Raw genomic sequence first — 22,521 nt, 5'->3', positions numbered from 1 at the left:
GGAATCAGAATTATACCTAGCTCATTCTTTATGCATTAAACATTTTTTGTAGGGCAACTTGCCATGTACAGCCCAAACTGTACTCATGTAATTTAGCCTTTTCAGAATGAGGTCTCTTGTCCCCAACATTAGGGACAGGGCTGGAATTAGGATGAGGCAGGAGAGATGCCTAGGTTGCCAAATTTAAGGAGGTGCTCACTCAGGGTGCCAACCTGTATTTGCAAGACCTAGAGGGTGAGAACCTTCTTAAATTCCTCGCCTTAGGTGCTTTTCTTGCCTCACTCTAGTCCCGGCCCTGATAGGGTCCCTTGAAGATTCTCTAAAAGAGCCCTTTGCTGGGTCAGATGCTCAACTTATTAAATCTCTGGAGGTGGGGCCCGGGAATGTGCATTTTAACCTCGTCTCCTCATGCTTCAAATGCACACTGAAGTTTGAGGAACCCTCTGAGCTTGGTTTGCCAGCCTAAGGTCCAACAGGACAAAAGCTGCTCTATTAGCCTTAGGTTAGGTTGGGATAATAGCTTAAAAATCTGCCTAATTAACCAGCACACAGGAACAAGTAGGTCAGCCAGACCGTACCTTTTGCCAGCCCTGGCCGTTGTATAACTGCTACCAGGTGTCATGCTGGAAGGCTTGGATCTCAGAGCACTTGTAACCAAAGCTAAATGCAATGGATTATGTAATTTTCAGCTGTTCCAATTTTTTTAATTAAAAAATGTCTTATAGGTTTGTTATTAGCTATGTGTTCACTGTAAAAAAGAAAAAAAATTAGAAACTAAGTCAAAAGAATGAAATAGAAACTATCCATAACCCTGCTACTCAGAGATAACCACTGTGAACATCATGAGACATCCTTTCAGCCCTTTCCCCCATGCTGAGTAATATTTAATTCCACTAAAAGTCCATCACGTAGCGTTAGGAAGACTGAATGACAAAAGGAAGGTTGGTATGAGGAGATCTGTCTTATGAACTTGATTCCCATTTGAGTCCTATCCAGTTATCTTTACTGTCTATGTGTAGACCTTCCCCTCTCATCATTAATCTCAGTATGCAAAAAAAAAATCACACAGCCAGGGATATGTGTGGATTTCTTATGTCATGGCCCACTATTGCAAAAATAGTGTAAATCCTGCCCCTACACAGGAAAATCACCATTAGGCTGTTCTTCCAGGTCCCTTTTTGTGACTCTAATTGAATTCCTTTGGAATATGAGGGGCTTGTTCCTCTGGGGGGACTTAATCATTCAACAGCTCTTCCTGTATGTCTGCCATAGGTCAGACTCTGCTAGGAGTCAGAGGTACAGTCAGTGAGACGTGGTCCTTGCCCTTGAGAACATACAGTTCTGACGGAGGAGGCACACCAGGATATCGTGTAAGCGCGTCAGGTGCTCTAAAGGGCTTCAGGTGTAGGGAGGCGAGACTATCCAACTTGGCTTTGGAGAGTTGAGGATGGCTTGGAAAAGAAGGTGACACTTGAGTCCAGAGAGACCTGCCGTGTGGTGCCTGCAGTCTTCAGCAAATAGCATTCTCCTGAAGTTCCACAGGTTTCTGTGTTACGTCCTACTTTCCAGCCCGATCACACAGTTGCCCATGATAATTAAATGAAACTTGCCAGATGGATGCTTTCGCAAGACGATGGCTTGTCTTCTTGCTCTATTTGTGAAAGCTGGCAGTGGATCCAAACTCTCAAGGATGCCCCTACCTTGAGACTGCTTTTGGAGTGTTGCTCTTTTGTGTATATTAGCCAAATGGCCTGCGCATCAGCAGGTTGAATGACAGGTGGGTGTGCCACGCATGCAAACACTCTGATCCCTGCCAGGCCATTTGCCTGCAAGGAGGTGAGGTGCTGAGAGGTTGTTCTACAAACATGTCATTTCTCAGCTTATTTCCTTCCTTCGAGGAAATAAGCTTCTGATCTGTCAGTCTTTTCCTCTGACCACGTATATTTTTCCTGTCAGTTGCAACATAATCAATGTCAAATTCCCAATGCATCGGGTTAAAACACACACATGTCATCGTGCTATCTTGAAGCAGTTTTTAGATATTGAAGAGAGAATATTTAGAGTGGCAAATACAGTTAACCTAATTGGTAGCAAACTTGATTAACCAAGGAGGGTGGGTACTCTGAATAGAAAAGAATAACTGAATAAATGAATAACTAATAAATTAGTAATTAATACATTTATTGTTTCGTCTCTGTGAATCATTCTTGGTTCTTTGTGTGCGCCATCTCATTTAGCTGTCACAGCATCCCTGTGAAATAGGTACTCTGGTTATTCCCATTGGACACCCGAGGAGACTTGGTGGAAGGCAGAGAATCTCTAAGTGTCGGAGCTGGGGTGCAGGTCTGTCTGCCACACGCGGCCGCCTGTAGCTCTGTGCTCATGCTTGGCGTCGGCACGTGCGATGCTGTACCAGGGATGCAGGATGAGCCCATCACCATCCCTGCCCATCAGGTGCTTACGGTGGAGCTTACTCATTCTCAAAGGGTTAGAATCCTTCACATATATTACCAGTAGAACAACTGTATGTAAATTCATCTTCCCTTTCCTTTAGAAATAATCTCAAGAATTTGCAGTGCTTTAGGGCACCCTTGATTGAACATCAGTTGATTATTATAGTTACACAGAAATGTCAAATTAGAGCATTCCTGCTGATACAGTTTACTTTTTCAGTGATTATACTCAGGTTTAGACATATGTATAAATAAAACTCTTGAGCTGGTTTCCTCTTCTCATTTTCTGTTCCTGTTTTGTATTTGAAATAAAAGTTTGAAGTTAAAAGCCCGTCTTACGTTTTGGCTTCTCTGTAAAAGGGTGATTCAGCTCCTTATCTGCACTACCCCTTCCACACCCCTGCCCGAAAAAAAGGGGAAATTTCTGAGGGGAGGGGTACTTCTCTTTTCCTGTAGCTCCTCCTAATCTCTTCTACGCTAGTTCCTGCAATAACTTGAAATTCCTATGAAAGTTTCAATAATTTGAAATCCTGATGGCAGGAAACCTTTAAACCGGATTTCTACCTTTAAGATAGTTGGGAATCCTGGAATCCTGATGAGAAGCCATCTTTCAGGTTCCCCCTCACTGGAATCAGAAACCCTGCCTGGTGGTCCTGCGACCTCAGCCATCGCCGGGACAGGGAGAATCTCGGACACACCGGCATCCACAGTATGGACAGTCCACACGGGGTCTGGGCAGCTCTAACCGGGAAAGCCTTTCTTGGTCAGACCCTCACATCTGCCTTCCCTGTGCCTTCCACTCACTGGTTCAGATTCTCCCCTTTGAACAACATGTTCCTCAGGGTCCCCTTCGGCCTCGAAAAAGTTTTTGAGGATTCAGAAAGAGTGGAGTGAGCCTTGGTGAGGTTTTCCAGCAGTCTGACATAAGGCCACTTCTCTCTTCCTGCAGCAAAGCCAGAAATCCTGACTCGTGACAGGCTCATGAATGGCATGCTGCAGTGTGTAGCAGCAGGATTCCCAGAGCCCACCATCGATTGGTATTTTTGTCCAGGAACCGAGCAGAGGTGAGATGATTATTTTGGGTACTACTTAACATGCATAAGGGAAGGACTGCAATTCACTTGAATTTCAAAGATGTTTTCAGATTTTAAAAAAACCAAACTTTGTTTTGATTAATTTTTTTCTATCCATGTGGCTTTTTAAAGGGCATAATTGCTATAGTTTTCTTGGTAGACATGAATTTTGTTTGCTGAAACATGATTACCGAATGACTTCTCTATTTTGGTGGTTATCTTCTTGGATTTATCATGCAATTTCCACCCTGCAGGTAGATAAAGCAATTTTCCAGGACAGGGTAATTAGATTTCCAATCTATACACAGGAGGAAATATGTGTGGGAAATGTGGCTGTAGTTATCATGAAAAAAATTACCTCGGAAGTTAATTGCCAAGTTACCAAAAAGTAATGATCGCACAATTACCACATACATACGGCGTTTGGGAGCTATGTGTTTTAAAAAGGTTTTCTCCTTGATTGAGGTGCCCAGGCCCTGAGCAGAGCACATCTGGCATTGAACTTCCTCTCCCTCACAATCCACACTTAAACCTTAAATTGTCCTTTCACATTACCTGAAGATGAAAATGGGGCCAGCATTGCTGTTTTTATCCATCAAATGCTATTTTACACTCGGGCCAGTGTAACGTCACAATCGAATAGTCAGGATAATAATAGAAATTTCATTTTTCACAGAATAGACCTTTTTTATCAACACCAAGTTGGAAGAGGTTACATAGGATTGTTGTTCTCAGCTGAGTTTTAGTGGAGTGTTTTCTTTGGGGAGTAATAGGGGGTTCAAGACCCCTGGGAAGTATGCCCACAGGGGAGGCAACCACAGTAGTTTTAGACATCTGTTGAGCAAATATTTATGGAGTGCCACCTCTAGGCCAGACATGGGTCTAGTGAACAAAACACCTGAGTCCCATTTGTGAGTTTATATTCTAATGGGCAGAGATGGACAGAAGATGAAATAAATAACTACCATATGCAGGTGTTAAGTGCCAATGGGGGAAAGTAAAGAGCAAGGTAAGGGAATAGAAAATTGCTAGGCATATGGGGGGGATAATTTAAAATAGGGTCATCTGAGTCTTTGCCACCTGGAGTCCAGCCCAGCGGCACGATCTCCATCTCCCTCCATGGAACCTCGAGCCGGTAGGGTCCTCACTTCTGGTGTTTGGCGGCTGACCCTGTCTTCATCCTCATAGACTTTACTGCTTTGCTCCTCCACGCTCTTCCTTTTCAAACCTTCATACGTTCTTTCACCATTTATTTATAAAAGGCTAATGTGTGCCAGGATATGAACCAACCGTCTTATTGAATTCATCTCTGATCCTTTCGATAACCCTCCAAGATGGGTATTACCACCCCAAGTTTACGGCTGTAGGAACTGAGTCTTGGAGAGTTTAAGTACTAGTCGGAAGTCAGCAGAATAGAATAGAATCTGTTTGAGTCCAGATTTCGAACCCACTTCTCACTCTGAAGCCTCTTTCTTCTTTTCCAAGCGCTTTTCTTGCTCACGGTGCTACAGGCGTGCTCATCCGTCATCACACTCTTCAGTTGTAAAAGGAAATGTCTGATTACAAACCTCTGACTTAGTTTTAAAAGTATGCCACATCCAATGTGTTTGATCGATTGATTCTTTTTCCTAGAGTAAGTCTGCACTGCTGTTTTTTTCCCGCTAGATGTTCTGTCCCCGTTGGGCCAGTGGATGTGCAGATCCAAAACTCATCTGTGTCACCGTTTGGAAAACTAGTGGTTTACAGCTCCATTGATGACAGCGCCTTTAAGCACAATGGCACGGTGGAGTGCAGGGCTTACAACGATGTGGGCAAGAGTTCTGCCTATTTTAACTTTGCATTTAAAGGTAACAGCAAAGGTATATTTCTTTTTAATCCAATTTAAGGGGATGTTTAGGCTCTGCCTGCCATGTCAATCATGATTTTAAGTCCATTCCATCACTGGCCATGTCATTTCTGGTAATAGTCACATTGCACATTTAATTGTCATCAAACTTACTCAGTTTCATTCTGTGCTAGTTTGTTAATAAAATGTGTGCAGTAACCATGTACTACCTGTATTTTATGTGTGTGTGCATGTATGTATGTGTGTGCATATGTATCAATATAAAATTAATTGTGTATTTCCAACGGTTTCCGTTAGAAAGGGGTAGAGAAAGAAAATAGGAGAAGTAGACTTACTTTATATCCAAACAAACAGAATTAGGGCAATTTAAAGATTTAAATTCAATTAAAAATTATTTAAGTTGTGACTTAAAATCAGTTATTTTAACAGATTGCCAGACACCATATCAGAAAGTTAACATTACCTTTTATGAAATCATGTTAGTGAGCTATTTCTTTACCATCTTTAAAATTTGATTCATGAGTGACTAGCTCTCCTAACATAAGTTGAATGATCCATGTGGATGAATTGATGAATTGGTATGAAGTCAAAGACAAAGGAACTAGACACCTACATTGTTAGGGCTCGGTTTTTGTTTCTTGAGTTGGCAAAGACAAGTGCCAGAAAGTGGTGTTTGTTCAGTTTTTGAGTAACGAGGGGAAGAATCTTACATTGTTCTTTATCATAGGTTTTTTTTCAGGTAGTGCAATGAAAAGAACACTTTAAAAGTGTTTTTCTCGGTTGTGAAAGAAACTCAATGTGCAATGTAGAAAATTTGGAAAATCAGGAAAACATAAAGAAGAAACTATAAAATATCCATAAAGGAAACACCTTAAAGTTCAAGGCAGGAATTTGAAGTGCAAAGTTCATTGAGATGTTGCTTTTCACTGACAGTGTAACGTTATTCTTGTGCTATGGAAATTGCAACCTCTTTTCCACAGTCCTCTGGTTTAAAGCTGTTATTTTAAAAGATTGCTTTGAATAACAAGAATAAGATAATAATCAAGGCAAGGAGCTCAGATGCAACTGGTTTGACTTCTGCCGTGATGGGCAGTAAGGTGGGAGGTGGGTGAGTTGGGGGCAAGGTGGTCGTGGTGAATATCCGACCCCACTAACAGGTTGTGATTCCACGTTCCTCCTTCATTTTAGAACAAATCCATGCGCATACCCTGTTCACGCCTTTGCTGATTGGTTTTGTGATCGCAGCTGGTATGATGTGTATCATCGTGATGATTCTTACATACAAATATTTGCAGGTAACCATTTATTTGTTCTCTGCCTTGAACGCTGTAATGGCTGAACCATTAACCATTAGAAGATGATGCCTCTTTCCCTTTCTCCCTCCACCAGAAACCCATGTATGAAGTACAGTGGAAGGTTGTTGAGGAGATAAATGGAAACAATTATGTTTACATAGACCCAACGCAACTTCCTTATGATCACAAATGGGAGTTTCCCAGAAACAGGCTGAGTTTTGGTCAGTATGCAACAGGGGCTTTCCACGTAACCTTTTTGTGTACACATAACAGTGACTTTAGGGAACCCCAGTAGCTTCCTTTGTTTTATTTCACCTGAAACAATAAGTGTTTTTTGTGAGATTTCACCACCTTTGACAGATTTGGCATCAAGCACACTTTAAGGAAGTGTATCTAGACAAATTTGTCGCAAATCCTTTGTTGGTTTTGAAATGACACAAATAGTCCTTCAGTCCCACCACACCATTGCCACTTACTTCCTTGTCTTCCTTTCTATAGGGAAAACCTTGGGTGCCGGCGCCTTCGGGAAAGTTGTTGAGGCCACTGCATACGGCCTAATTAAGTCAGATGCAGCCATGACTGTTGCTGTGAAGATGCTCAAACGTAAGTTCCTGCAAACTACTGTGCGTGCTAACCGTCAGTGTCCCAGATTTGTCCTTTTTTGGCTGTTTTTTGTTTTTTGTGGGGGAGGATATAGTTGTTTTACAATGTTGCGTTAGTTTCTACTGTACGGCGAAGAGAAGTAGAATTCCCTGTGCTATACAGCAGGTTCTCATTAGTTATCTGTTTTATACATATTACTGTATATGTGTTAATCCCAATCTCCCAGTTCATCCCAAGGCCCCCCGCCAAGATTTGTTTTTTGCTAAAATAAGATGTTTCTAATTTTAGCAAGTGCCCATTTAACGGAACGAGAAGCCCTAATGTCTGAACTCAAAGTCTTAAGCTACCTCGGTAATCATGTGAATATTGTGAATCTTCTTGGAGCATGCACCATTGGAGGTAAGGCCATGGCCAACCTGACTCTTTTTATTTTTTATTTTTTTAATTAATTAATTTATTTATTTTTGGCTGTGTCGGGTCTTCGTTTCTGTGCGAGGGCTTTCTCTATTTGCGGCAAGCGGGGGCCACTCTTCATTGCGGTGCGCGGGCCTCTCACTATCGCGGCCTCTCTTGTTGCGGAGCACAGGCTCCAGACGCGCAGGCTCAGTAGTTGTGGCTCACGGGCCTAGTTGCTCCGCGGCATGTGGGATCTTCCCAGACCAGGGCTCAAACCCGTGTCCCCTGCATTAGCAGGCAGATTCTCAACCACTGCGCCACCAGGGAAGCCCCAACCTGACTCTTGTTATGGGTCAAATTATCAAAAGATGGGAGATTCTGATATGATTTTTGACAATGCTTGATTATAAGCTCCTTGCAAGATTTTGACCCAGGCAGCTAACCTCTTGCTGGATTCCTGCACCCCACCACCCAAGCTATTGTTCTTAAGAATGTGTATTTCAGGTTTTATCATCATGGGGCAGAACAGCCCAGGACATACCCTAGTTACAGTCATGCATGTCTCACTGACATTGACCTCTTGAATATCTCGAGAATGTCTCATCTCCTCCAGAAAGCTTTTCTTTTACCTTGTGAGCTTTTATATTTTGCTGGATGACATTTAGCCACTAAAGTGTTAATGTTCATGTACATACTATCATTAAAAATAGGCCTCTAAGCCTTCCAGCCCTCAAATATACACCAAATGAGCAAACACTTCACTTCTATAAAAAAGAAATTTCCAATTCGGAAGCAAGTCATTAGTCCTCTCATCAAGGCTTTCTGTGATGTTGCCAGAAGGCATTTTGGTCAAAAGGAACAGAGATGTGTAAAATGAGCCATTCCTCAAGGTCTGGAGAGATCCACTGTCAAGTTGACAGGTTTATATAGTTTCTTAAAACAGCTGCCATAAATGTTGCTTCACCACATCACGAATTGTTCCTGAGAGATTTCTGCCCAAGTTAATTAGTTGCCTGTAAACTTCAGGGCTACGGTTTTTTAGGCGTTCACAACACCAAAAAAAAAAAAAAAAAAAAGTTCGACAGATAGGCCCTGGAACACAGGTGATGTCCCGTCATTTCAGGGTTTCCTCCACCTCCCAGTCTCAGCTGTTGGTTCTGGTGGTTGGTTTTCCTATTATGCCACAGTTTTTTTGTGTACTCATCATCATTTCCATAATAACATTGCCAAGAGGCATGAAGCCTCCATTGTAAACAGAAATGAATCAAAGGATTCATATAGGAAGCTTGATAATAATATAACGGTGAAAGCTATAACTCCTGTCTAAAACCAGCAGTCATGCCTGGCCCCTAATCACTTAGAAATTCAGGCAAAAAGGTTACTCTGCTGCTTTTTGCTAAGTAGTGTTAATAGATAGGATTGTTCTTGTACTAAGTAGGCTTAGCCTTGAACCTGAGTGTGAATGGCCATGATCACCCTTGGGTATTTTTATGGGAGGCTGGATGGTCTGTATATCTCACCTTTTTCTAACCTTTTCTTAAATGCTCATAGGGCCCACCCTGGTCATTACAGAATATTGTTGCTATGGTGATCTTCTGAATTTTTTGAGAAGAAAGCGTGATTCATTTATTTGCTCAAAGCAGGAAGATCATGCAGAAGCGGCGCTTTATAAAAACCTTCTCCATTCAAAGGAGTCTTCCTGGTAAGACTGATTTACATAAATAGCTGTTGACAGGCAGTTCATGGAGTCACGAGGGTTTACAATCAAGGGTGATTCTTTAAAAAAGTGAACCTGAGGTACTTTGAGGTACAAAATCAGAATTATTAAATCATTTAAATGTGATTAACGGTTTAGAAAGTTCAAATAGTGTTTTTAAAGATTCAAATAGTGTTGAACTTAAATTTTTGTTGATTCTTAAAAATGCATCTTTAGTGTTTTTCTAAGCTTTAGTTCTATTCAACTGAATGAATTCTGTACCTATTTCTGTTATCATCGTTCTGTTCTTGTGTGTCATTCTCTTTATACTGTTGAGTCGGGTACTATATGCATCTTTACAGTGAGACACTGTTTATAGGGAAAGTGGGAAAGGCTGCCAAGTTGTCACAGTGAATTCCTTTAAAACCTTTAACAGAATGGCAAAGAGCTCCAGACAGCTCTCTGCACATAGGTTTCTCACCATCTACCTCTGAATTATTTCTGTATACCTTACCCTTTCTTTTCTTAACTCATGCCCTCAAAAGACACAACTACTCCAGCACATTTAAAAAAAATTGTGTGCCTTATTTTCATCTCTTTCATCCTTGACACCATTCTGAATTTGAATGATGTGTCAAGGGCTTCAAGTTCCTTTAAGGAGAATTGGTGTAGTTTACAACCAGAATAGAATTCTGTGCCATGTCTTGCCTTTTCTTTCCAAGTGTTGTTAAGATCTGCCATTTAAGATTTCCTAGATTCACCCTGCCCAACAGAAGTCATAGTAATCATGCCCAATCCCTTATACTTTATATTTCTGCAGTTGTGGGGTGGGTTTCCTCTTTCCTTTTTATTTACTATATCCCCTACATTTTGAGAAGGCAAGACTTGTCTCCTAAACTTAACCCCAGGCCCTCAAGGAGACCTTGGTAAATATTGTTGATAGGTGGTTACCTCCTAAAGTGTTTTTCTATACCTCTGGCTAAAGTTTTAAATCCTTGGTGAAGCTTTTTAATTCTTTTTTCAATCCTGTAAACTTTGAGTAGTGACAAGTGGAAGTAAAATACAGTATAAACCAAACCATCTTTTGTTAGTTTCTGTAGCGCACATCCTCTTTATATGAATAAATGAGCCACTTTGCCTTTTTTCTAAAACCTTGGCCCCCTATATATTTTTTAACTTTCTGAAGTAATGGCCTAAATTGTTCAGTCCTGTTTGTGTTTTTTGTGCTTTGGGATCCCATATGGGATTGGAACCACCAGCACACTCTGAAGGAGATTGTTGTCATGGTGTTTCTATGCTAATCAGAAGCAGGAAGTACTAGAAATCTTGAAGACTCTCCAGCCAAATGTTGCAGATTCAAGAGGTCCAGATGGTTCAGAAAATCATCCAAATTATTGGTGTTTATCTGAACCAAACTTGGTTTTTTTAAACCTTCTTCCATCAGTTGCTGTATGTTAGCGATCTCTGTCTTCCCCCACTAATAACACATCTCAGAAGCTCTGGTTCTTTGTCTCTTTCATCTTGTCTCTCTTGAGGCTAATTTAGAGAGTTTGAAGTAATGTGGGATAATGGTTTTGGTTCTCTGCTTCTCATTAAATCCCTGGTGTCAAGAGGTGGGAAATTTCTGACCTGAGTTCCATCTACTGTTGAACACAAAAAAGGCCATCTAATTCCTGGGGATTGGACCCGAATGTTGAATATTAAAAACTCAGATCTTACTGAACAAGATTTTCCTCATTGAAACTTGGCAACGCTTTCTTTAAATAAAAGCAGCCTCTTATGTTCAAAAAGGGATGGGGAGATAGAGCCTGGCCCTGTGTGCTCCCCCATTTCCCATTTTATTTAATCATGATTTGATGGATGTTTCATCTCTCCCAGCGGTGATAGTACTAATGAGTACATGGACATGAAACCCGGAGTTTCTTATGTTGTACCAACCAAGGCAGACAAAAGGAGATCTGCAAGAATAGGTGGGTACCTATCAAGCAATAAAACCAACTTCATTGACAGAGGGTTTCTCATACCACTGTGGAATCTAACACCATTCCTGTAGTGACCGGTTTTCCTTGATGATAGGATCCATTGCCATAGGATCCAGTGGCAATGCCAGTGGTCAATGGCAGTTAAGGGTTGCAAGTGGATATTTGGGGTCAGGGCATGTGTTATTGTATCTGAGCATCTTACTGCATATATGATAACATGCATATCAAAATATATCACATACATATTTTGCATATAAAAAATATGAGACTTTTGTATTCATCCACTGTTCTTCTTCCCTGAAGATTTAGTAACTTAGCCCAGGATTGGGAATATTAGCTTTGTGATTCAGTACCTACCTGTCCTTAACACTGGGGAGGTGATTTGCCTGCAAGTTCACATCAGTTCCTTGATTACCAGCCCTTGGAGGTATTGTTGTCACTGTCTTTTACTCTCCTTATCTTGAAGGTACTAATTGCTAGGAAAATCCCTTCTCCTCCTAACAGGTTCATACATAGAAAGAGACATGACTCCTGCCATCATGGAAGATGATGAGTTGGCCCTAGACCTGGAGGACTTGTTGAGCTTTTCTTACCAGGTGGCAAAGGGCATGGCATTCCTTGCCTCAAAGAATGTAAGTGGAGGTGATTCTCAGAAGAGTCCTCTCCTTGCCCCCATGGCCCCCAAGGGGCATTTTAGAGCCATAGTTAGAAGGCAGAGTGTCATTTGAAATGTGGTAACCAAAAGCAGAGGAAATAGTTTCTTCATGTTCTAACTGCTGTCTGTTCGGAATTCATGTTCTCATTTATAAGCTTTAAAGTGCAAGCCTGTCTAAATGAGCTTTCTATGAATATATTTTTTTATATGCAATGAATTCATTTAAAACTTGGCTTTTAGGATATAGGAGCTGCTCTTAGAAAATAAAGAGATAAATATTTTATCAGCCAAAGGAGGGGGTAACTCATGTAGTTGCAGTGCTCGGTGAAGCATATACTTGGGTCTTTTTGAAGTTAGACCTCAAATATTGCACGTATGGTTTACAAAGTGCAGGGGAGTAAGGAATCAAGAGAGAGCAATAAACATTTGATCAGAAGGTTGGGGGTGGGAAGAGAATGATGGAACCAAAACAAGGAACATGGTCTCTGGAAGGGTGAGAGGAATTCCTTAGGAAATGGGACAAGCAGAATAGAATGAGGTTACACAACCTACCCTTAAGTATCATTGGTGACATTTCCAAACAATTACCAAACTAAAAGAGGATATAGGATGGCTGAAATAAAGAGCCTCTTCCCTTTGTCCTTAGGAGGTATCAAATTGAAGTTGTAGACATTTTAGAAACTCTTTAAAAGGACATTCAAAGAGAAGCATGTAAAATGAGTTTTCCATTTAAAAAAATGATGCGACTATTTATAATGTATTTTCCTATGAATGAAAGTAGTCCTAAGGAAAAAAAGAAGCATTTATTCAAGTTGGTTTTGAAAGTGATTATAGTAATTAAGGTCCTAACAATGTGAAACACAAATCTGAACATCATTCAAAGTGTAATCTAGATATTTATTTTTGGTGCACTGAATAGTTTAAACGTAAAGCAAAAGTATTGGCACTGTATGACATAAGCAGCATTCTAGTATTAAACATAGCTTTCACTCTTTAAAAGTTTAAAATAAATGTAAATGGTTTTCTTTTGTCTCCCACTCTCCTAATAGTGTATTCATAGAGACCTGGCAGCCAGAAATATCCTCCTTACTCATGGTCGAATCACAAAGATTTGTGATTTTGGTCTAGCCAGAGACATCAAGAATGATTCTAATTATGTGGTCAAAGGAAACGTGAGTACCCACTCTCTCTTGACAGTCCAGTGAAGGAGTTTTGTTTCAAGTTTTCTTAAGTATTGCTTTTTATGATTTTCATAATGCAAATCCTACGTTTGCGGTACCATGCATTTTAGCAGTCAAATTAAGTGTACTTTAGCAAAATTCCGATAATAGAAATCCTAATTCTAATTGTGTAATTATGGAGCATGTGAAGGAAACAGAAATAGCCTTAATTTTCATTATAGCCTGAGAATAGCAATGAACTTGATTTTGTTCAAGTGAAACAAATGTGGACCTGAAGGTCACAGCAGGAGAATTTTATTTTGAGATTGACATGCTATGTGAAAAAGATAATGTTAAGTCTAACATAATGTTCAGAGTTAGGTATATAGAATGTTGAATCTTACAATCAAGAGAGCTTATTAAAGACATTCATAAGGAACAATTGGCTTACGGAACATAGTGATTTTATTTCAAAGTGCTCTCATTGCCAATTTTCATTGTATCATCAGGACAAACCCTTGGCATTAGAATGCAAGTCTTCACATTTTAAAAGTTGGAGAAACTAAAAACACAGTGTATTTTAGTGATATTTGTCTGAGATGACACAGGTCAGTAGAGGCTGAAACTAGAGCCTATGATTTCTAGAGGAATATCCCATTAGTATGGGAAGCCAATAGTCTTGAACATATATTCTTCTACATCTGTTTTCCCAGGCCCATACCTATAGTCCAGAGCTATTCCTGGAGGTAGCTCTTGTGTGCCTTATGATGATGTAATATTACCTTCTCCATCACTATGGCATCTCTGTGGGTGGGCTGTATTAGACTTGTTTTTTTTGCAGAAACGTTCCTGGATTTACTTCCTGATGATTGCATGCGTTTCTAGTAACTCGCTAAGGCTACGAGTGTTAATAACACCAAGTCCTCTCCGTCCTGGTACACTATTGGAAGGAAGAATGAAAGGTGGTTTTCTATCCAGGCCTTTGAGTATTGACAAAAGGCTACTGGGTTCTGGACCCAGTCTTGCTGAGTTCGAACCTGGGTCTATCGTTTAGTGGCTGTGTAATATTTGGCAAGGATTACCCCAGCACCTCTGAACCTTGGTTTTTCTCCTTTTGGTAATAATACTGTCACCTGCCTCATAAAGTTGTTGTGAGGATTAAATGAGTTAATATACATAGTAGAGTGTTTAGAATAGTGCCAGGCACACTGTGGCTAATACTTATATGAGGCACTTATTATTCTGGCTAGATGTCTTATTTGGAATCTAAATAATCATGACAGTGGTTATGCTGCAGCTTCTTAATAGCCCATTCTTGGCTAGTGACCTTAGTTGGAATTAACAAGGATGGGTCAGGTGGTTTGGTCCCACCAGGCTTCAGATTGTGGACTCCAGCTAAGCCAGTTCAACTAACCAGTCACAGATATCACTCTTCACCAGACTACTGGGTAAGGGGACCTAATGGGACAAAATTAAAAGCAGGGAAACTCACACAACATGTTATTGGCCCCAAATTTACGTTATAGTCATTTGAGACCTCCTCGTTGTGTCAGTTCCTCTGAAAGTTCTTCACACGCGTTCTTGGTCATTTTTGTGCTGTGGCCCCTATCATAGTCTGGTGACACCTGTGGATCCCTTGTCAGAACACTGTTTTAAATGCATAAAATACATAGGATACTGAGAAAAGCCGTTAAATGGAAATGAAGTTATTAAAATATTAAAAAGTACCTCTGTGATATTCATTACACGTGCTTCTTTGTTACACAGAATAACATGTTCTAACTGTGGGTCTAACAACTACTGTAATTTCTAAGTGATGAATATAAAACTGTAATATGAAGGTATCTATGTTACTGTTGGTGACAAAGTCACAGGCACTGCTAAGACCTGGTGCTTTATTGCCTGCATTCATAATTTAAGGAAATGCTCAACTTTAGTTAGTGAACACAAGAATGTAATTTTTTCCCTTCCAAGTTCACAAGCCCCTGAATTCAAGACACCTTGTAAATCTCAGGTTAAGGGCCTCTATAAGAGCTTTAGCACAAAATCTGGGAGGGGATACTGGAAAGCATTTTTTTTTTCCTACCGACTGAAATAACTTTAAGACCAGAAAAAATTGTCTTCCCAGTTTTCAATCCTAAATGGATTAAGCGAAGGATTGATTCACCTTTTTATGGTAAATTAAGATCCAGGAATCCAGAAATGTCTCTAAGAGGAATAGTCACAGAAAGTTTGGCTCGAGGTTAGCGGGAGGAGTTCAGGATGTGAAGTTCGGCCATTGAATTTAAACCCCGAATCTGCCACTCACCACCTTGGAATAGTCATAGTCAGCATATCTGCTACTCTCTATCACATGCTTGCTTATACAGGGCAATTTTTCAGACACTAGTGAGTCAGCAGTACCCAGCTAAGCACTGGTACCCATATTATCTCATTTAACCCACAAGACAACTCATGGAATTTGAAGTATTATTTTTGCTTTACAGAAGAATATCCTGAGGCTTAATTATAGATGCATAAGTGACTTTCCCACTGTATTCGTAAGGGATAGTTTTGGTTGCATATGACAGAACACCCCAAAAAAAGGAAAACAAGTATAGGAGTAGCAGGCCGGGCCTGGTATGGAGGTTCCATGATGTACTAGGGGAGCGAATTCCTCCACCTTTCTTTTTTTTTTTTTTTTTCTTTTTACCATCCTTGGTGTAGCCCTTATCTTCATGGTCCATGATATGGCCATGAGAGAGCCAGCCAACACACCCAGAAGGCAGGATAATGGAGGAAGAGACAAGAAGGAAAAGACCACAGGGCACATGCCAGCTTCATTTTAAGGAAGTTTTCCTAAAGCTGTCACACAACACTTATATACCTTAGTGGCCAAAACTGAGCCACATGGCTGCGCGCAGCTGGGAAGGAGCTGGGTCATGCAGTCCTTACCGTGGGAGGCCATGTTTCTATTAAGGGAAAAGGGTAAACAGCGTTCAGTGGTAACTAACCTCTGTGTTACACAAGGCCAGTGGTGGAGCCAGGGTTAGACCCATGTATCTGTGTCTGACATCTGTGCTCCTATCCACCACACTGTGCAGACTCAATGTCCCCATCTTGAAAATGGGGATAGTATACAGTTGAACAATGCAGGGGCGAATCTCAGTATAAATTAGAGCCAGCCCTCCGTATCCACGGTTCCTCTGCATCCTTGGATTCGACGCACCACAGACCGTGTAGCATTTATTATTGAAAAATATTCATGTGTAAGTGGACCCGTGCAGTTCAAACCCTCGTTGTTCAAGGGGCAGCTGTACCTGTGATCCACCTATTTCAGAGGCAGTCGGGGTCATCTGAGGTTATGTGGGTGGAAGGCCTTCGTGAGATGCCCGTCAAGTTCTCACCTCCACCTCTCAGCAGAAGCAACATTTATAGGAATATTTTCTGTTCCGTTTTTTTTTTGAGCTTCATAATTAACATTGTTGACTCTGTTATGCTTCCATTGCAGGCTCGGCTACCTGTGAAGTGGATGGCACCAGAGAGCATTTTCAACTGTGTGTACACGTTTGAAAGTGATGTCTGGTCCTATGGGATTTTTCTGTGGGAGCTGTTCTCTTTAGGTAAAACGAGCCTTGCCAAAGGCTCCTTGATCAGACTCAGAGTATCTTCTTTAAGGTGTTGTCAGCGTCCTGCTTGCTTATTGTTACACTGATTTGCAAACTGTTTGTGCCTCAGGAAGCAGCCCCTACCCTGGAATGCCAGTCGATTCTAAATTCTACAAGATGATCAAGGAAGGTTTCCGAATGCTCAGCCCTGAGCACGCACCTGCGGAAATGTAAGGGCCCAGACATTCTTCTTTCAGATAATGTTTCCCCTTTTATTTTCCTTTTTAAAGACAAGCTCAGATGTTGAGGGTTTTCACTAGCACAGTTTGAAATGTCACTTGGTTCCCTTTTTATGACATCCTGGTCAAATGTCATTTCTGTAGCTGATTTTCATAATTCTTGTCACCAAATATACAGAAAGTTTTGGCAGCATCTCATAGACAGAGTTTTATTTTATGCCCATGTCATTCACTATGTCCAGTTGCGTAGCCCTGGAATTATTTTTGAAATTGCTGCATGGCATACACCTGAAGACCAGTTAAGGGCATTGAGGAGTGATAAATGGCCCTCGTTTTGCAGGTATGACATCATGAAGACTTGCTGGGATGCTGATCCCCTGAAAAGGCCAACATTTCAGCAGATTGTGCAGCTGATTGAGAAGCAGATTTCAGAGAGCACCAATCATGTGAGTACACTCTAGCCAGGCATAGGACCTCCGTTCTCTTGGTTCCAAGCGTGTCCTCCTTCTCAGGCTCTGGGGGTAAGGACTAAGCTACCCACCCCTTCTCTCCTTGGCTTAGGCTGTAAATTGGGCTTTGGGTAGGAAAGTAAAGCAATGGAAACAGTTTCTTTTTTTGCCCAACCCCCCATTCTGGGCCCAAGGGCTATGAGATGAGGAGGTGAAAGAGTAGAGGACTTGGCACTCAGAAGTGTGGACATAGATGTTTCCGTAAGGATTTGCCACGTTTCCTCTTCCACCCCAAGTGCTGGTCATGGGGTCGGCATGTGCTCTGCCTCACGTGTCAGGCTATTCAGCCTTTGGAGGGTTGGGGTGATGTGCACTAGAATAAAATCAGAGAAAAGACAGCTTGTTGCTGCAGTAAAATAAACCTTCAGCTCAAGAAAGCATAACCAGAACGTGGCAGATAGCTGTCATGGCCACAAGCCATAGAGAATGAAGAGTTGTTTGAAGTTGGGAGATCCCTCCCAGTGATTTGAGGAGGGGGGAAATCAAAACTCAAATCCATCATTTCTTAGGCTGTTAAGGAAGAATGAGTGATCCTTACTTTGACTCAGATTTTTTTTAAGCTGCTTTTTTTCCGGTTTGTGTGTTTGGAGCTGTCTTTTCTTCAGCATATACCACTGATACTTTTGGGTCGAAGCTTGCTCTTCCAGGTGTCAAAGCACATTTTTGAATTAAACAGCATTTCACACCCAAGAGCCTAGTTCTCAATGGAAGACCCCTGGAAGGACCACCGATTTCTTAGTGACTGACATCAGCCTTTGCATTGGAGTTGGCTGTAGAGATTTATACACCTTTTAAAAAAGTTAGGGCTTCCCTGGTGGCACAGTGGTTGAGAATCTGTCTGCCAATGCAGGGGACACGGGTTCGAGCCCTGGTCTGGGAAGATCCCACATGCCACGGAGCAACTGGGCCCGTGAGCCACAACTACTGAGCCTGCGCGTCTGGAGCCTGTGCTCCGCAACAAGAGAGGCCGCGATAGTGAGAGGCCCGCGCACCGCGATGAAGAGTGGCCCCCGCTTGCCGCAACTAGAGAAAGCCCTCGCACAGAAACGAAGACTCAACACAGTCATAAATAATAAATAAATAAATAAAAGACCGTGAATTTCTTTAAAAAAAAAAAAAAAAAAGTTAGATCGTTCTCTTTCCCAGATGTGTCCCAGCAGAAAACCACATTTTGCACCATCGCTTCTTAGGTAATCAGACCTTGGGGGAAAATGAGGGCTAGAACAAAGCTTGTCTTTGGTCAGTATGATGTGGTTCTTGGCTGTAAGGTCTCGTAAACCCTCCTGGCTTTAGGAGTCTTCATAAGTTGTGATTCTGAGGCCGCAGATGTGCCCCTTTGTTGCTGTGCTCGTTACGGGGACTGGCGTATTAACTGCGGACTTGTTTTCCTCAGATTTATTCCAACTTAGCGAAGTGCAGCCCCCATCAGGAGACCCCCGCGGTGGACCGTTCCGTGCGGATCAACTCGGTGGGCAGCAGCGCGTCCTCCACGCAGCCTCTGCTTGTGCACGAAGATGTCTGAAGCAGAATGCGCATCCGGTGGGGGGGGACCCCCCCCCCCGACAAGAACGGCCCCCACTCCTTTGGTTTTCATAATGGTTATTTTGTTTTCCTTCGACTCAAATCCTACTCCAGGGTAGTGGACACCCCACTGTACTCCTGTCTTTATGAGCACACTTTAGTGGCCGATGATTTCTGTCATCAGCTACCATCGAGCTGCATATGTTCCCGATAGCAAGCTAGCCCCCGTTAATGGAATAACTTCAGACTTGGAGAAAGGGTGGGTGGGATGGGCTGTAGACACCCTGAGTCCTTCCCAGGGCTTCTCCAATTTCTGCCTGAAAAGTAGAGTTGATAGTTTATTTGAATACATGGCAGTAGTCACCTTCATTCCTCATAATCATCCGTAATGATATGATGATGCAGCAAGATTAGAAGCCGAAAGCTCATCCCTTGATGTGGAAAATAGAATGTTGTTCAAAGGGCAGAAGCCTATGAGTATCTGGGCTCAAGAAATCTAGTATTTCATGCTGGGAGTGAGACGTAGGCCGTGGAAAAATGCTTTCCAGGCACGCATAGACTGCTGGGTGAGAGCCTTTGTGCTCCTGACCTGGTTTCTAAATAGAGTTCACAATTAGGGAGCTGAATTGGAGAGAAGGCCTCCCCATCCTGCATTTTGTATATACTCATTTATAAATTGTACAGATTCACATATTTGAGGGGGGAAACCCACAAGGTGTAGTTTCTGGATACGATTCTGGCTTGAGTCTGCTGTGTGTAGGAATAGCTGAAGAGCCAGACAAGTTTGAAGGAAACAGTTAGTGCTTTTTTTTTTTTTTTTTTCTTTTTTAAGGAAAATACATAATTGCCAAGCACAATCTTAACAGAGATCTCCTTTGTAGCCGATGAACTTGCTCTAGAGATTGTCCAGAACAAGCTGACCAGCTTCAGAATGGCATTGTGTTCAGTGGATTTGATGCCGTTTGAAAAAGTGACCGATTTACTGCATGACTCCGGCAGAAGTGACAAAGCAGTACTGTCTTAGTTGGATTCTTCTGTAGCCGGAAATAAACTTTAGATTCAGCCTCCGTCGCAGGCATGTCCTAGACACTGGGCCAGTATCTATATAAGTGTGTATGTGTGCGCGCGTGTGTATGCTTGTAGACAAATATTTTGGGAGTAGTCTTGCCTTGAGCCCAAGAGGGTCCTTCAGTACCCAGGAAGTCGCTTGGCTTTCTTCAGCACAGCTCTTGTTTCGCTCCACCTAGCTGTGTAGAGAAGCTTACCAAAAGCTTACGTAGAGGCATATAGGAAGTGGAGTGCTTAAGTACCTGTTTATTTGCAATCCACCTGCACTTAAGGCACTCTGTTATTTATACTCAACATACTCTACCTGTTCCTTAGACCTTATTAATGCTACTTTCCCACTGAAACATATTTAAATTTTACACTTTAGGCTGTAGCCTGGATATTACTCTTAGAGTTTACCTTTTTTTTCCCTGCGCAACTATGAGAGATCCACGGGTACATGGCAAGGTTTGTGTGTTATCTCGTGAGATTCAGGTATGCTGCCCTCACGGTTTTCTCCTCCTAGGTCCCTTAGCTTTCATTTAGAGAACTGTGGCCATTTATCTGGAAGTAACCATTTGCACTGGAGTTCTATGCTCTCGCACCTTTCCAAAGGTAACAGGTTGGGGCGTTTTGTTGTCACGTAAGAAGTTGTCGCTGTTTGCCATACTTTGAAAAATTTCCTTTGTGTTTCTATTGACCTTGGTTATAGTAAGAAAAATGGTTGTTAATTGTAGATGTCTAGGTACTTCAGGGGCACTTCACTGAGAGTTTTGTCTTGGATATTCTTGAAAGTTTATATTTTTATAATTTTTTTTTTTTTTTACATCCCATGTTTCTTTGGCAGTGGCTTAATGTTTGAAATTATTTTGTGGCTTTTTTTGGTAAATATTGAAATGTAGCAATAATGTCTTTTGACTATTCCCAAGCCCATGAGTCCTTGAAAATATTTTTTATATATACAGTAAGTAACTTTATGTGTAAATATGTAAGCGGTGCAAGTTTAAAGGATGTTGATGTTCTCTATGTTTTTTCTCTGATATGTTGTCCAATTGTTCACAGTTCTGAAGAATTCTAATAAAAGTGTAAATATATAAATCAAGTGGAATTTTTAATTATTTCAGACTCAGGGAAATTAAACTTGAAAGTGTTAAAGTGCATTCACCCTGGCATTAGAATGGTTTGTACCTAGTATGCATAAGATACATGCGAGGCTACCAGATTGCTAGGATTTATATACTTAAAGATTCAACAGACATCTGTTAAGAATTTGTATGTGCTGTATTTTCTCATTTTATCTCTACAACCCAAGGTCTCTATTTAAGTTGAGAAATAAATATAGAACACATTGAGATTACTGCACATTGCGATGATGATTATTAGGTTGATTCATGTGAAATGACCATCCTGGTTAGCAGCAATTTTATGTGGTTCAATCTAATATAACTGGCATGTTTCTTCCTAAAAGAGATTGTCTAAAAATTAATATGAACAGTAAAGTAATTCACAAGGTTGACAAGGAATCCCAAGAACGTGGTTTGTATTCTTGTTGGCTTGGATTTTTAACATCCCTCCTGAGATGTTCATGCCCCGCCCTTTAATCTTTATTCTCACTTGCTTCTGGAACAAAGTGAAGTTCTATCGCTTGCTTGGAGGGAGGGGACTTGTGCCTTTTAATTTGGTACTGTCCTGTGGCTGGAGCAACCTTTGTGATCAGGAGGGACTGTCCAGACCACTGGAACCTGCATAGAGCCTGAGTGTTATTCCAGCTTAAAACAAAGAATCACCCCAAACCACAAAATCCTATTAAAAATGAGTTAAGCACACAAAACACCATCAGTTTTATTTTCTTTATTGACATGGCATCTACACCTGCAGAAGTAACTCCTGGAAGGAGAGGGAAAAAGGGTGAAAGGTGAACTGTAATGAAGAGGAATCCTTTTAAAATCAGGAGGGAATGGTGTGGCCAGAAACATCAATAATCAATGAAAAACAGACCCACATTTCAGTCAAGCGTTTTCCGTTATATTATTACAGACAGGAATGAATGCTAACTGACCACAAAACAAAGAAATCCTTTATGAATGGTTTCATTGTCATTTAGACTTTTTCATGTGTGTGCAATCAAGAGTTAGAAGCAGTCCCTGGCCCTTATATTATTAGTGTAGCTGTTACCTTCACTGGCCCAGCTTTTAATCACAAAGTAGATGCTTGGTGTCCAGTCTCTCACTGGGTTCAAAGGTGCCAGCCTTGTCTCGACCCCTTACTGCTCTGTGACATTGGGCAGATGAACTCCTCTCATTTTCCAAAACTGTGGTAAGTAACTGCCTCAATGTACTAAAATGAAGCTGTCAGACCACCTTGTTCATATGCCTATTACATAAATAGCATTCAAAAATGGTGACTTTTGGGGCTTCCCTGGTGGCGCAGTGGTTAAGAATCCGCTTGCCAATGCAGGG

At 41.4% G+C, this 22,521-nt stretch overlaps 1 protein-coding gene across 4 annotated transcripts in view; it reads left to right on the top strand.

The window, feature by feature from the left end:
* The window catches only part of KIT (KIT proto-oncogene, receptor tyrosine kinase), an 84,793-nt gene extending 63,633 nt beyond the window's left edge, over positions 1-21,160 (top strand). For 2 of the 4 annotated variants that reach the window (XM_082390125.1, XM_082390124.1), the window contains exons 8-21: positions 3,403-3,517; positions 5,192-5,373; positions 6,561-6,667; positions 6,762-6,888; positions 7,166-7,270; positions 7,559-7,669; positions 9,218-9,368; positions 11,241-11,332; positions 11,849-11,976; positions 13,049-13,171; positions 16,650-16,761; positions 16,877-16,976; positions 17,326-17,431; positions 18,888-21,160. In XM_082390125.1, coding sequence (XP_082246251.1) covers positions 3,403-3,517; positions 5,192-5,373; positions 6,561-6,667; positions 6,762-6,888; positions 7,166-7,270; positions 7,559-7,669; positions 9,218-9,368; positions 11,241-11,332; positions 11,849-11,976; positions 13,049-13,171; positions 16,650-16,761; positions 16,877-16,976; positions 17,326-17,431; positions 18,888-19,016 — 1,688 coding nt within the window. In that variant the 3' untranslated portion in view covers positions 19,017-21,160. Of the gene's footprint in view, positions 1-3,402; positions 3,518-5,191; positions 5,386-6,560; positions 6,668-6,761; positions 6,889-7,165; positions 7,271-7,558; positions 7,670-9,217; positions 9,369-11,240; positions 11,333-11,848; positions 11,977-13,048; positions 13,172-16,649; positions 16,762-16,876; positions 16,977-17,325; positions 17,432-18,887 lie in introns of all 4 variants that reach the window. The other 2 variants (XM_082390123.1, XM_082390122.1) reach the window with 1 other exon arrangement.
* Positions 21,161-22,521: the final 1,361 nt, after the last annotated feature.

The sequence above is a fragment of the Balaenoptera borealis genome (genome assembly GCF_965194805.1).
Source record: "Balaenoptera borealis genome assembly, chromosome: 4".
Lineage (NCBI taxonomy): Eukaryota > Metazoa > Chordata > Mammalia > Artiodactyla > Balaenopteridae > Balaenoptera > Balaenoptera borealis.
This window is presented reverse-complemented; position numbering and strand designations above follow the sequence as displayed.